This window comes from Zingiber officinale, chromosome 5A, assembly GCF_018446385.1.
Source record: "Zingiber officinale cultivar Zhangliang chromosome 5A, Zo_v1.1, whole genome shotgun sequence".
Classification (NCBI taxonomy): Eukaryota; Viridiplantae; Streptophyta; class Magnoliopsida; order Zingiberales; family Zingiberaceae; genus Zingiber; species Zingiber officinale.
In genome coordinates, this window is record NC_055994.1 from 106,077,373 (window position 1) to 106,089,443 (window position 12,071).

Consider the following 12,071-nt stretch of genomic DNA (forward strand, 5'->3'; position numbering starts at 1 on the left):
CACCTAATTAAAAAAACACCTCAAATATTATATTTAAATTAAAAAAATTATTTTAATTAAAAAAATTATGGAGTCCTCGCCGAATGGGAAGGAGCTCCCTCCCGCTATGGGAGGGAGCTCTCCTGTATCGCCACATCCGCAGTGGGAGCTCCGAGCTCCCACTGTGGATGCCCATGGTAGCTAAGGAGGGTTGATTAATCTTTAGAAGAGTTGATATCAATTTCAACCTCAAAATGCTTAGAACTTGGAGAATTTAAGGATGAACAATACGTGGTTTTTGGAGCTATACTAGCTATCTTAAATTTTTGTCTAGCACCCCTTTACATTCCACTGAAGGAATCGGTTCGCAAGCCGTGGTATTCAATCAATGATAGTTGACTGATGGTTGTTTGTCAATTAATTGGTGAACCCTAGATGAAGTAGTTATTGTATTACGTGAGCTGAGGAAATGGGTTGCATCAGTCGTCGATTTATAGGTGCGACATCAACATCACCGTGTCAAATTTTGGTTGCGTGGAGGAGCCTTTAGAAGAGAGTTCAGAGGCCACAAAGACAATAAAAGTAGATTGATTACTTTATTATTTTTATTGTTGTTTTGTTGATCTACATTTAAAGCCCTATGATTCAATTGTAAGCCTCCATAGTTATCCACCTCGTACAATTTTTTTTTAAGAGGAGAAAGATAGATATTCGAAGAATGATCATTAAAGATCATAGACGGTGGATTAGGAGTTTGGGGCTACTGAACCATATCAAATTGTCTAGTGTGTTGTTGTACATGCTTGTTTTACTTAGTATTAACTTTGTTTTATGACCTCGATGAGGTTGCACCAAGAAAAAAAAAAGTTACTTTTTGTTAGTGTGGAAAGCATCCGACGATCGAATCTAAGTTTTGATAATGGCAAAGAGATTCAAAGTTAAGATTCTTTGTTATCTATCATGTTGAATAAGTGTTTCAGGAAAGTCCTAACTGCGGTTAGGCAGGTGAAAACCCTAGGGGTGATAACCCTAGGTCCTAGGGGGTGGTAACCCTAGGTGGAGAAAAGTCCTAGCTGCGGTTAGGCAAAGGAAAAACCCTAGGGGGCGGTAACCCTAGGTCATAGGGGGCGGTAACCCTATGCGGAAAGTCTTGGTGGATTGAGTGCTTCAGGCAAAAGTCCTAGGGGGGTAACCCTAGGTGGAAAGTCCTGGTGTCGCAAACCAGGTGAAAGACTAGACCAGCCGGAAAGTGGAAGTCCAGCAGAAAGTCCGGAAGTATCGAGCGCCGAGCAAAAGTCCAGTCGATCTGGAGGATCACACTGGCAATAGGTAAATCTCCTGAGTGGAGTAGGTGAGGACACGTTCCCCGTAGAGGGAACAGTAGGCATCGGGTCGACCTAGGGTTTTCGGTTGGAAATCCGAAATCAGACCCGGACAGTCCGGAGACTGTCAAACTTTCATATTCATACTATTATTGTGTACTAACTTTGTGTTGTAGGTATTTTGGGACTAACATGTTTGTAGGTACGAAAAACACAAAGTACACCTCGGATGAACAGTGTCTGAGGCGCCTCCATGGGGCTTGAAGGCGCCTCGGGTGCAAGCCGAAGCCAGCTGTCCAGAGGAGTTGGAGGCGCCTTCATGGGGACTGAAGGCGCCTTGGACCGTGGCTTGAAGGCGCCTTGGAGTGGTGTTGGAGGCGCCTTAAGGTGGATAATGAGCAGCGGTCAATGCTTGATCGACAGCAGATTAATCGGGATAAAACCTTAGGTTGGAGGCGCATTGGAGCTTAATGAAAACACCTTGAACACCCTTTATAAGGGTGTCTCGAAGCAGCAGCCAATACAACTCATTCCAAGCAATCCTTCTGCGACTAGCTGCTAACGACACGATCCCGAAGTGCTGCAACGACCCCCCGACGATCCGGAGCTCCGAATCTTCAGTTATTCATATTGTCGTCGGTATAATTTAATCATTTCTTATTGATTATTGTACTTCACTTGTAATTCTATTTGAGCTATTAGTTGTTGCCCACGGTAAACGATCAAGGATCGCGGCCTTCGAGTAGGAGTCGAGCTCGGCTCCGAACGAAGTAAATACCCTCGTGTTTGCGTTGTTTTTCTCTTTTTTTCCGCTGCGTTACTCAAGTGTTTAATTGAACGATTTACGATTCTGAACCGAGTGAAAGCTAAAATTTTTCTATTTAATGTTGTAGTTTTCCTAGTCTACTCATCAATCAACTAGATACAAAAATTTTCTATTTAATGTTGTAGTTGTACTAGTCTACTACTAATCAATCAACTAGATAATTGACTGATGAAGGTTGAGTTGACTCGAACAGATCGACCAGTGAGCAAAAAGTTATTTTTTATAGCCGAGTCGACTGAGGAATGAACTGATTGATGACCAAGTCTAATTGATTGCTACTACAACAAAAAGACTTAGAAAGAGTCGTTGATTTAAAAAAGCTACAAGATAACGGTCAGATCAGCTAATGATTATAGTGCATTAGCCAGATCAGTAGAATGGTCAAGACAATATGAAGTTGGATGAAGGCCCATAAAAAGGTATTTATGCAAGAGATTTGAAGCTAACATTCCCAGATATAATGCAAACATTTCTAAGTCAGCATTGTAACACTCTGTTCTTTAATTTCTGATTGTAATCAATCTGAGAGATCATAAGAGGTTTCTTGTCAGCAAGAGGTTTCATAACTTCCATCAGTTGTTCGAGAAGGAGAAAAAATAGTGATTGTTCGGAAGTAATCATCAACCAACAGATTATAGGTCTTGAAATAGGAGCTTAAGGGTTATGGAACCACTTTACAGCTAAGTGTTTTTGTTTATATTTTTTTTATTTTCCGTTGCATATTTGTATGAACTTACCTTGCTAAGAAATTAGTAAGATTATTTTAAGTTTTGAATTCAGGGACGGTCATTCTTCAATCATCTACTTCCAGTCGCAACAATCTTGACTCGATCAAATCCGCGTTCGAAGCCCACCCTTCCATCACCTATAACCATAAGTCAAATGCTTCAGTAGGTTCAAGCTTAGCATGTTCAAATGAATCAGTGCTTGACTAACCCAATAGCTAATAAATACAAAATAATTAAATTTGATTTTTTTTTCAAGGTTATTTACATCCTCATTTGGTCACAAGTTTAGGTCTCAGTAAAAAGATACCAATGAGGCTACTGCACGTATTAACTCATTGTGTTCTCAAATGGCTTCTAAATGAAAATAGCATTGCCATCCAACTTTAACCTGTTTGACTATCATGTTCGTGAAATGGCATTAGTATTGACACATGAAACACTGGGTGCCTTCATCAAAAAAGAGTTTAAGGCTAAACAGTATATCAATGCTCCAACTCACCCTGAGATCTCAAATGACCAACAAATTTAGGAGCTAGTTTCTTGCCGAGATGAACTGTTCTACCCCTTTCTTCGGCAACACACGTAGAGAAACATAGTTTCCTACCTCAAACTCTAATTCCGACTGACATAGCTTTCTTGACAAATAAGGTATATGTTCTCCTCTTGGATTAGCCATCCTTCTGAGGGCAGTATGTTGGACAAACCTCAACCTTGTCCCTGAAGTCGCATACAAGCTCTCCTACAATCAAGAAGTAAAATTAAGCCACGCCGAATAATCCGATGATTGTGTCTCACCCCTTCTCGCCACTGGCAGAGCCCCAAAACAAAATCAATGGCAAAGTGTTTCCACTTCCTCTTTGGTACAAGATACCTAGTGAGAGAGCTATACAAGCATATCTAGTGCATATATAAGAAAATTAGACTTGCCATGCTGTCAAAAATTTGTTGCATAAATCAGAATAGAGTGTTTTGTGGGAATGGCTCGAGCACCTATGAAATTTTATGCGTTGATGGGGCTGAGGGTAGATGATTTTCCAAAATGGGGAGAGAGTTTATGGTTCCATAGGAGGCTAATTGGGTAGTACAATGCTAAACAAAGAAGGGTGAGGTCGAAACTAAGCAGCAGCAGAGAATAGAGAGCTATGACGAACGAATTAGTAGCAGCAGAGCTTAAGATGGGTGGGGGGGAGGGGAGGTTTTATAAAAATGAGATAATGAGATCAGAGGGGGGCAAAGATGGATAGTTTTAGGGTTACAATAGAGAAGAGCACCTGACTAGGAAAAGAGCTACATGCAACACAATGAAAAAGAAATGGGAGGACCACAACACAGAGAAGAGTAATGGCCAAAGACAGAGAGGAAGGGAAGAAACAAAATATTATCATACTTGAAGCTCACCAAGCAAGAGCCTGAAAAAAATTGACCGTATTATCATATTTGAAGGAGAAGCTTACCAAGCAAAAGTCTGAAAAATGGCACATATTGTTATATGTCATGGCTCCTGCTTAGATAAGAAAGTCCAGGTTTTAAACAATATGTACTTCACAGTGGCTAAGATGCTGCATAATAAGATTACTAGCAGACACTACCACAGTCATTAAACCCTTGTACCTAATAAACCAAACACCAAAGTAAATAGGATAGGAGCAACTTGAGCCTGCACAATACTATATCCACATAATACCAAAAGGAAATACCCAACATAGTGACCTCAATAAAATTGCTTAGTAAGTACACTGCAGAATTTAATAATCTACAAGTGACCCAGTAGTTAGGAACAATAGCCATTTATCCAGATACACTTCTGAAAAACAAAAATAAGAAAAAAGGACATCAATGGATTTTCTCATGAATAAATAATTAATTATGGGCAAATGTACCTAAGACTGATCAAATTGTCACTAATTTTTCAATGTTCCTGGTTTGTATTCCGACTACAAATAACACAATAAAGAGCCGGTGGAACAAAGTTGCAAGAGAAGCTCAATAATAAGGGTGAGCTTTTCATTCCATCAATTCCTTTTGATGAGATAAAGTTAGTAAACAATGAAAAATTGACCATGGAAACCAAACAAAAGCACACTAAATTACTGCCCATCAGGTCAACATAAGGTCATTGGCACCAAGATGAGGAGGGCGCATACATACTTGAACCTCATGCTCTTCAGGGCCAGCACTATGCTTAGGAATCATAATCTCTAATACGGTGCCTGATTCATCGTAGTAGGCTTCGATCTTTGCATCTTCTGGAATCCGTGTAGGTAGTGGTATTTCTCTTACAAATTCTCCTGGAGGGCAATGCTCAGGGGAAGGATCTGTCAGTTTGAATGTCCTATCGTGCCGCTTTATATAGGGCATCCGAGCAGTACTGACACAGGATATTTTAACTATTCCATGTGTAAGATTGTTTTTCCAGGATACCTTCACTCGTTGCTGATCAGAGAAAGGCAGGCTAACCATAATCAGGTATCCTTCTTCATCCTCATAGATCGTTTTCGCAGCAGTCACTGGGCCACATGCATGCCTCATCACACCAGTGAACTCATTTGCCCATGAAGGCTCAGCTGGATGTACTTCCATATCCTGAGGCCTGTCTGAATATGGATTACCAGTCATACCGCAATCCTCATTTCCTCCATGGGAAAAGAAGTCCTTTCTGCGCTTACTACACACAGGAGAAAGATCCATACCATCTCCACTTGAATGATTTGATGGCTGGGTTGACAGATTGAGTCCCGAACCATTAAGCAATTTCCTTGAAGTGGGTTGTGATGTATTCTTCAAAGGTGGTGGAGGTCTCTCAAGCTCAAAATCTGTGCTTGGAAGAGTCCTCCAGGACTCATAATCGATAGCTTCGGGGGGGATGGAGAAATTGAGGTCCCTTCCAGTGAGCTCCATCCACTTCTTATGATCAGCCTCTATGACTGCTGAAAGGTTCGGAGACCTTACCACTTCAATCCCATGGACGCACTGAGGGTTAGATAACCCTCTGTACTGCTTCCTCTGCATCCGGTGAGATCGCATGAACCCTTTGTCAACACCAAATGGGAACTGAGGCTCTCCTTGGCGTGAGTGGCCGTTCATGTAACTTCGCAGCTGCATCTTTCCCAGCGCGTTCTCTGGCCTCTCCTTGAAGACCCACATGTACATGTTTTCCATGTCATGCTGGACGAGAAACACATCGAGACGGAGGTCGGACTTGTCAAACCCTGAGACACCATTTGCATCTCGAACGACCTTGCACTTGGATTTCTCTACAAGCGCAGGCTTAAAATAAAAACTGAAGAAAAACCATGCTCCCCATATGCTGTCCCCTCTCTTGGCGCACTTACGGGCTCCGGCAGCACTAGCAATGCTACCTGCCTTGGGGAGGTTGAGGAGAGCATCAGCCTCACAGATCTGGGGGCCCAGGCTGACGTCCAACATATCCATAGGGTCAGGATCCCAGGGCTGTGGCGGAGGGGATTGGTCAACCAAGAGAGGAAGATTGATGTCCGGCGGGCTGGAAAGGGCGCTGTGGTGATGCTGGTGGATGACAGAGAGCTCCCGGTCACTGTCTTCAAGAGGGGAGATGGCCATCCCCGGCAGGCCTGCAGGATCCATGGAGAGGAGGGTGGAAGGGTGGTGATGGAGGTGGTGGTTCTCCATGGACAGGGTGGTAAGGATGGACTCGCCCATGGCGTGCTCTCGCTCCCCCCTATCTGTCTCTTCCTCTTCAAGATTACCACCCCCTTTCACCTTCCAATCCAGCCTACCTGGTAGGGTTCGAGACCTACAAGATCCAACAGAAGCATCCAACATATATATAAACAAAATCCACAATTCCATTACAACCAAATTCTTAACAACCAAACCAAATCCCTTTTCAGTGCTCGCCCCGTGAAAAAAAATAGAAACTTTAGCCAATTTCTCGCATCAAAGAAGCAACAAATTGTAAACTTCAACATCCATCTTTAAACCTAAAATCAATCAGCCCCCCGTAAAACAAGGGGCAGGGAATGGAAAGATAAAACAGGGAGACCCCCACACACAGATGAAACCTAACCTCGCCTCCGGTCAAGCAGAAGCTACTACATCAACTCTTATTCTAACCCTAAAACGAAGAAAATCATCAAAAGCATACCTTTTGGAGCTAGAAGGAGGCAAAAAGGGTTGAAATCGTGAAAGAACAAAGCAATCTGGACGCCTCCGTTGCGGCGGCCGCCGCCTCCATTAGCGCGAGGGATCGCGAGAGGAGAGGAGAGGAGAAGGAAGGGGAGGAAGGAAGGGCAACGGTGACGGTGCCGTTTAAGAAACCAGCGGGACTTGGGAGTTGGGACCCGGCCTCCACCGGATGAGACCCGAGTTTGCCGTTAACTAACGGAGACGACACGGTCCCTTCTTAGCTGTGTGACTGACCTGGTTGTTTTTGGATTTATACCCTTAATTATTTTATTAATTGTGGTGATGGATTTTCGACCCCTATTTTCGTATTTTAACAAATTGTTGTTGGAATTTTAATTGTTTTTTTCGTAACAATGAGGAGAATAAGTTATCATACAATCTCTATTCAATTTGTCAAATTCTACTGTTACACATTGACTTATAGAAATATAATTATTGCTATAAATCCATTTCTTAATTTTCTTTCATTTCAATTTCTTATAGAATTATTTTGATATATATAGATATATATTTTTTAAGTTATATATTTTAATCACCTTTCTATCATTATAATACTATATAAAAAAGATTGATTTTTAAAGTCTCCGTAATCCAAGAGTTACTCTTCATTTAAAACGAAATTTTAAAAATAATCAATTGCATTATCACATATTTAATGATTATTTTAATTATCTTTCTAATAGTGACTCAAAATTTTGCAAGGATTAGATTCTTGATTCCAGTTGTATGTTTCATGTGTGTACCTACAGTGATTAGTTTAGGGCTGGCTGTTGGCATGGCATATGGCGAGTCATAATATATCCTCGATAAAGGGTGCATTTAGTTCAAGTTATCATGTATAATCTTGGTTATGTGATTACCAGGTAATCACATAACTAAGGTTATGGGGAATAAAACATAACCAAATGTTATTTGGTTTAACCTAGGTAATGCAACAAAAACTTATTTGTTTGAAGGTTTTAATGAATATCTTAGTTTAATATTTTACCGAATTACCCACAGTTACAAAATCAACTATACATAATATTATTATTATTATTATTATTTTTATGTTTTTTTACTTTTCTTTTTCTTGTATTTTTTTTACTTTTTTATGTGTTTTTTTATTTTTTTAATGTTTTTATATTTTTTATATTATTCATATTTATATATTTTTTATTTTTTTACATTTTTTAAATTTTAAATTTTATTTATTTATTTTATTTTTTTATTTTTTATTTTAAAATTTTTTAAAATTTTATAATTTTTTTATTTTTAAAATTTTTTAAAATTTTTTATTTTTATTTTTTAAAAAAAATTAAATTTTTATTTTTTAAAAAATTTTAAAATTTTTATTTTTTTAAAAAAAATATTTTTTAAAAAATTTTAAACATTTTTTTTATTTTTTTTACATTTTTAAATATTTTTTTTACATTTTTTCTCTTTTTTCCATGTTTTTTCTTATCGGAGGCTATTTTTGGTATAAAAAATTCGTTAACCCCGGAATCAAGAAAAACCTTAGGAGGTGTTTGGTACGTGCGTTTTCCATTTTTATTTTCTGGAAAACGCGCGTTTTCTGGAAAATGGTGTTTGGTTTGCGTTTTCCGTGCGCGTTTTCTAAAAAATTGGCTATCGTTTTCTAGAAAAACAGAGAATGACAAAAAGTCGTTTTCTGTTTTCTAGAAAACGCGTGTTTTCCAGAAAATCAAAATGGAAACGATGCAAACCAAACGCACTCTTAGTTTTCTGAGGTTTTCCGATTCCGGGCTGCATGACCCTTTTGCTGACGTGTCGGGCATGGAACGTTACTTGGGAATCATTGAATACCTAAACCAAACAAGATTTTTGTTGATAACCTTGGATGGATAACCAAGGTTATCATGAATAACCCCGAACCAAACGCACCCTAAGGGTGTATTTGGTTAGAGGTTATTTCTGATAACCTTGGTTATCCATCCAAGGTTATCAACAAAAATCTTGTTTGGTTTCAGTAATCGATGATTCCCGAGTAATATTCCATGCCCGACACGTCAGTAAAAGGGGCATGCAACCAGAAATCGGAAAACCTCGGAAAAATGAGATTTTCTTGATTCAAGGGTTATCGATTTTTTTTTACCGAAAATACCCTCGGATAAAAGAAAAATGTGAAAAAAATAAAATGTAAAGAAAAAAATGAAAAATATAAAAAATAAAATAAAAAAAATATAAAAAAAGGTAAAAAATTTTTTAAAAAAATAAAAAATCATTAAAAAATAATTTAAAAAATTAAAAATGGTAAAAAAAACTTTTGAACAATAGAAAAAACATTAAAAAAAATTTAAAAATACAAAAAAACATTAAAAAAATAGAAAAAAAGTAAAAAAAATTTTAAAAAGTAAAAAATAATTAAAAAATTAAACATTAAAAAATTTAAAAATAGAAAAATGTAACAAACCCTAAAAAATAAAAAAAAATAAAAAAATAAAAAAATAAAAAAAAAACTTAAAAAATTTAAAAATTTACAAATTTAAAAAATAAAATATATATATATATATATATAAATAAATAAAACATGAAAATATAGTAAAATATAATAGAATTTAAATAATAATAATAATAATAATATTATTATTATTATTATTATTATTATAATATTTGGTTTTGTAACTAAGGGTAATCTAGTAAAATACTAAACTAGGTTATTTATTAAAATCTTCAAACAAACATGTTTTTGTTGCATTACCTAAATTGAACCAAACAACATTTGATTATATTTTATTCCTCATAACCTTGGTTATGTGATTACGTAATCACATAACCAAGGCTATATATGATAACTTGAACCAAACGCACCCTAAGAGTATATATATATATATATATATATATATATATATATATATATATATATATATATATATATATATATATATATATATATATATATATGATCCTGTCCGAATCTTTGAATCGGCTGGCGGGCGCTCTCCTTGTCACGACGTAGATCTTGGTAGGTCGGACGGACACTCGGCGGACTGCAGAGTCGGGCGGGAAGGGTTCCAGCGACCCTCCGGCCTCAAGTCGTGCAAGCAACAGCAAGCAGTGGCTCCAAAATCGTAGAATCGTACCTCGTGAAGTCTGCGGCTCTTTATATAGCGGTGAAAGAGCTTACACGCCCCGGCGCGTCGTGTCCATGCCCATACCTCGGTTGTGTTTGTCGAGCTTACGGACGCCGCATCAGCCTCATCACGCCTTGATGGGACAAGGACACCCGTTGTCGGACTAGGAGTATGGCAGCCATACGACTTGACAGATGTTCCCTATTTACCCACCGCCGGCCAGGACGTCCATCCGGCCGGCTAGACGAAGAGCGCCATCCAGAAGGCTTTAATTCCCTGCGCCGGCAGAGCAGCGCGCCCATTACGTCCTGCCTTCTCTTAGGCCTTCCTCTCGGTCATTATTTACTGTTTCATTGAGTGTCGGAACCCCGATCCCTGTCAGGGCGCCTTTTACTATTAGATGTTTACTGGCATACCGATCGGCTTGCCCTTTTCTCATGAGTCCGGTCGGCTCACCCTTCTTCGACGGACCACCTGGCCTTTTGACCTCCACGTGGCGTTGACCCCTCGTTAAGGGGTCCCGGGCTCTTACCACCGGATCACTTGCCTTCCCCTCGAGTCTAGTCGAAGGAGGCGAAGTCCGACTGACTGGACCATCAATTCGGCCGAGCGGCGCCATGAAAATACCATCCGCTCGGACGAATATATTCTGCTTTGACAGAAGAGGTTATTCACTGGATGTTGGTGAAGTATCTTTGGGTACTGGGCCGAGCGGAACACGTAGGTGGCCGAACGATATTGACGACGAGTACGAGTCCCCTTGATCGCCTTTTTCCGCTCAGAGGGTTTATAGACGCCGGCTCGTCTCTCGATATTTAACGTCGGAGCTCGACGGTCTTCCGCTCGGAGGGTTTATAGACGCCGGCTCGTCTCTCGATTTTTAACGTCGGAGCTCGACGGTCTTCCGCTCGGACGTTTATAGACGCCGGCTCGTCTCTCGATATTTAACGTCGGAGCTCGACGGTCTTCCGCTCGGACGTTTATAGACGCCGGCTCGTCTCTCGATATTTAACGTCGGAGCTCGGCGGTCTTCCTTCGGGCGTTTATACGCGGCTCGTCTCGATATTTGTCGGGCTCGGCGGTCTTCCTTCGGGCGTTTATAGCGCCGGCTCGTCTCGATATTTAAGCGGAGCTCGGCGGTCTTCCACTCGGGCGTTTATAGCGGCTCGTCTCTCGATATTTAACGCCGAGCTCGGCGGTCTTCCGCTCGGAGCGTTTATAGACGTCGGCTCGTCTCTCGATATTTAACGTCGGAGCTCGGCGGTCTTCCGCTCGGACGTTTATAGACGCCGGCTCGTCTCGATATTTAACGTCGGAGCTCGATGGTCTTCCGCTCGGATGTTTATAGACGCTCGGCTCGTCTCGATATTTAACGTCGGAGCTTCGGCGGTCTTCCGCTCGGAAGGTTTATAAGCCGCTCGTCTCTCGATATTTAACGTCGGAGCTCGGCGGTCTTCCGCTTCGGAGGGTTTATAAACGCGGCTCGTCTCTCGATATTTAACGTCGGAGCTCGACGGTCTTCCGCTCGGACATTTATAGACGCCGGCTTGTCTCTCGATATTTAACGTCGGAGCTCGACGGTCTTCCGCTCGGACGTTTATAGACGCCGGCTCGTCTCTCGATATTTAACGTCGGAGCTCGACGGTCTTCCGCTCGGACGTTTATTGACGCCGGCTCGTCTCTCGATATTTAACGTCGGAGCTCGACGGTCTTCCGCTCGGACGTTTATAGACGCCGGCTCGTCTCTCGATATTTAACGTCGGAGCTCGACGGCCTATTTAAGGCTACTTTTAACACAGCCGGTCGGCGAAGATATTTGCCATCTTTATAATTTTGCTTCCTGCATTACAAGGACATAGGCGACCGAAATGTGTATAAATTTACATTTAGCGCACCTTTCCCCCAGCTCGGATATCGTACTCCCGGCCGAACGGCTCGGGGTCTTCTTCGTCGAGCGCTTGGCTCGGATATTATACCT

General features: G+C 40.6%; 1 protein-coding gene across 1 annotated transcript; it reads right to left on the bottom strand.

The window, feature by feature from the left end:
- Positions 1–4,696: 4,696 nt before the first annotated feature.
- On the bottom strand, positions 4,697–7,165 carry LOC121981334. Its single transcript, XM_042533789.1, has 2 exons — positions 6,979–7,165; positions 4,697–6,627 (listed from the first exon to the last, which is right to left on the bottom strand). The coding sequence occupies exon 2, from the start codon at positions 6,531–6,533 to the stop codon at positions 4,953–4,955; it is 1,581 nt and encodes a 526-aa protein (XP_042389723.1). The 5' UTR covers positions 6,534–6,627; positions 6,979–7,165; the 3' UTR covers positions 4,697–4,952.
- Positions 7,166–12,071: the final 4,906 nt, after the last annotated feature.

Bases quoted from the DNA above. Each gene is read 5' to 3' on its own strand.
- LOC121981334 (XM_042533789.1), bottom strand. From the start codon at position 6,533: ATGGGCGAGTCCATCCTTACCACCCTGTCCATGGAGAACCACCACCTC.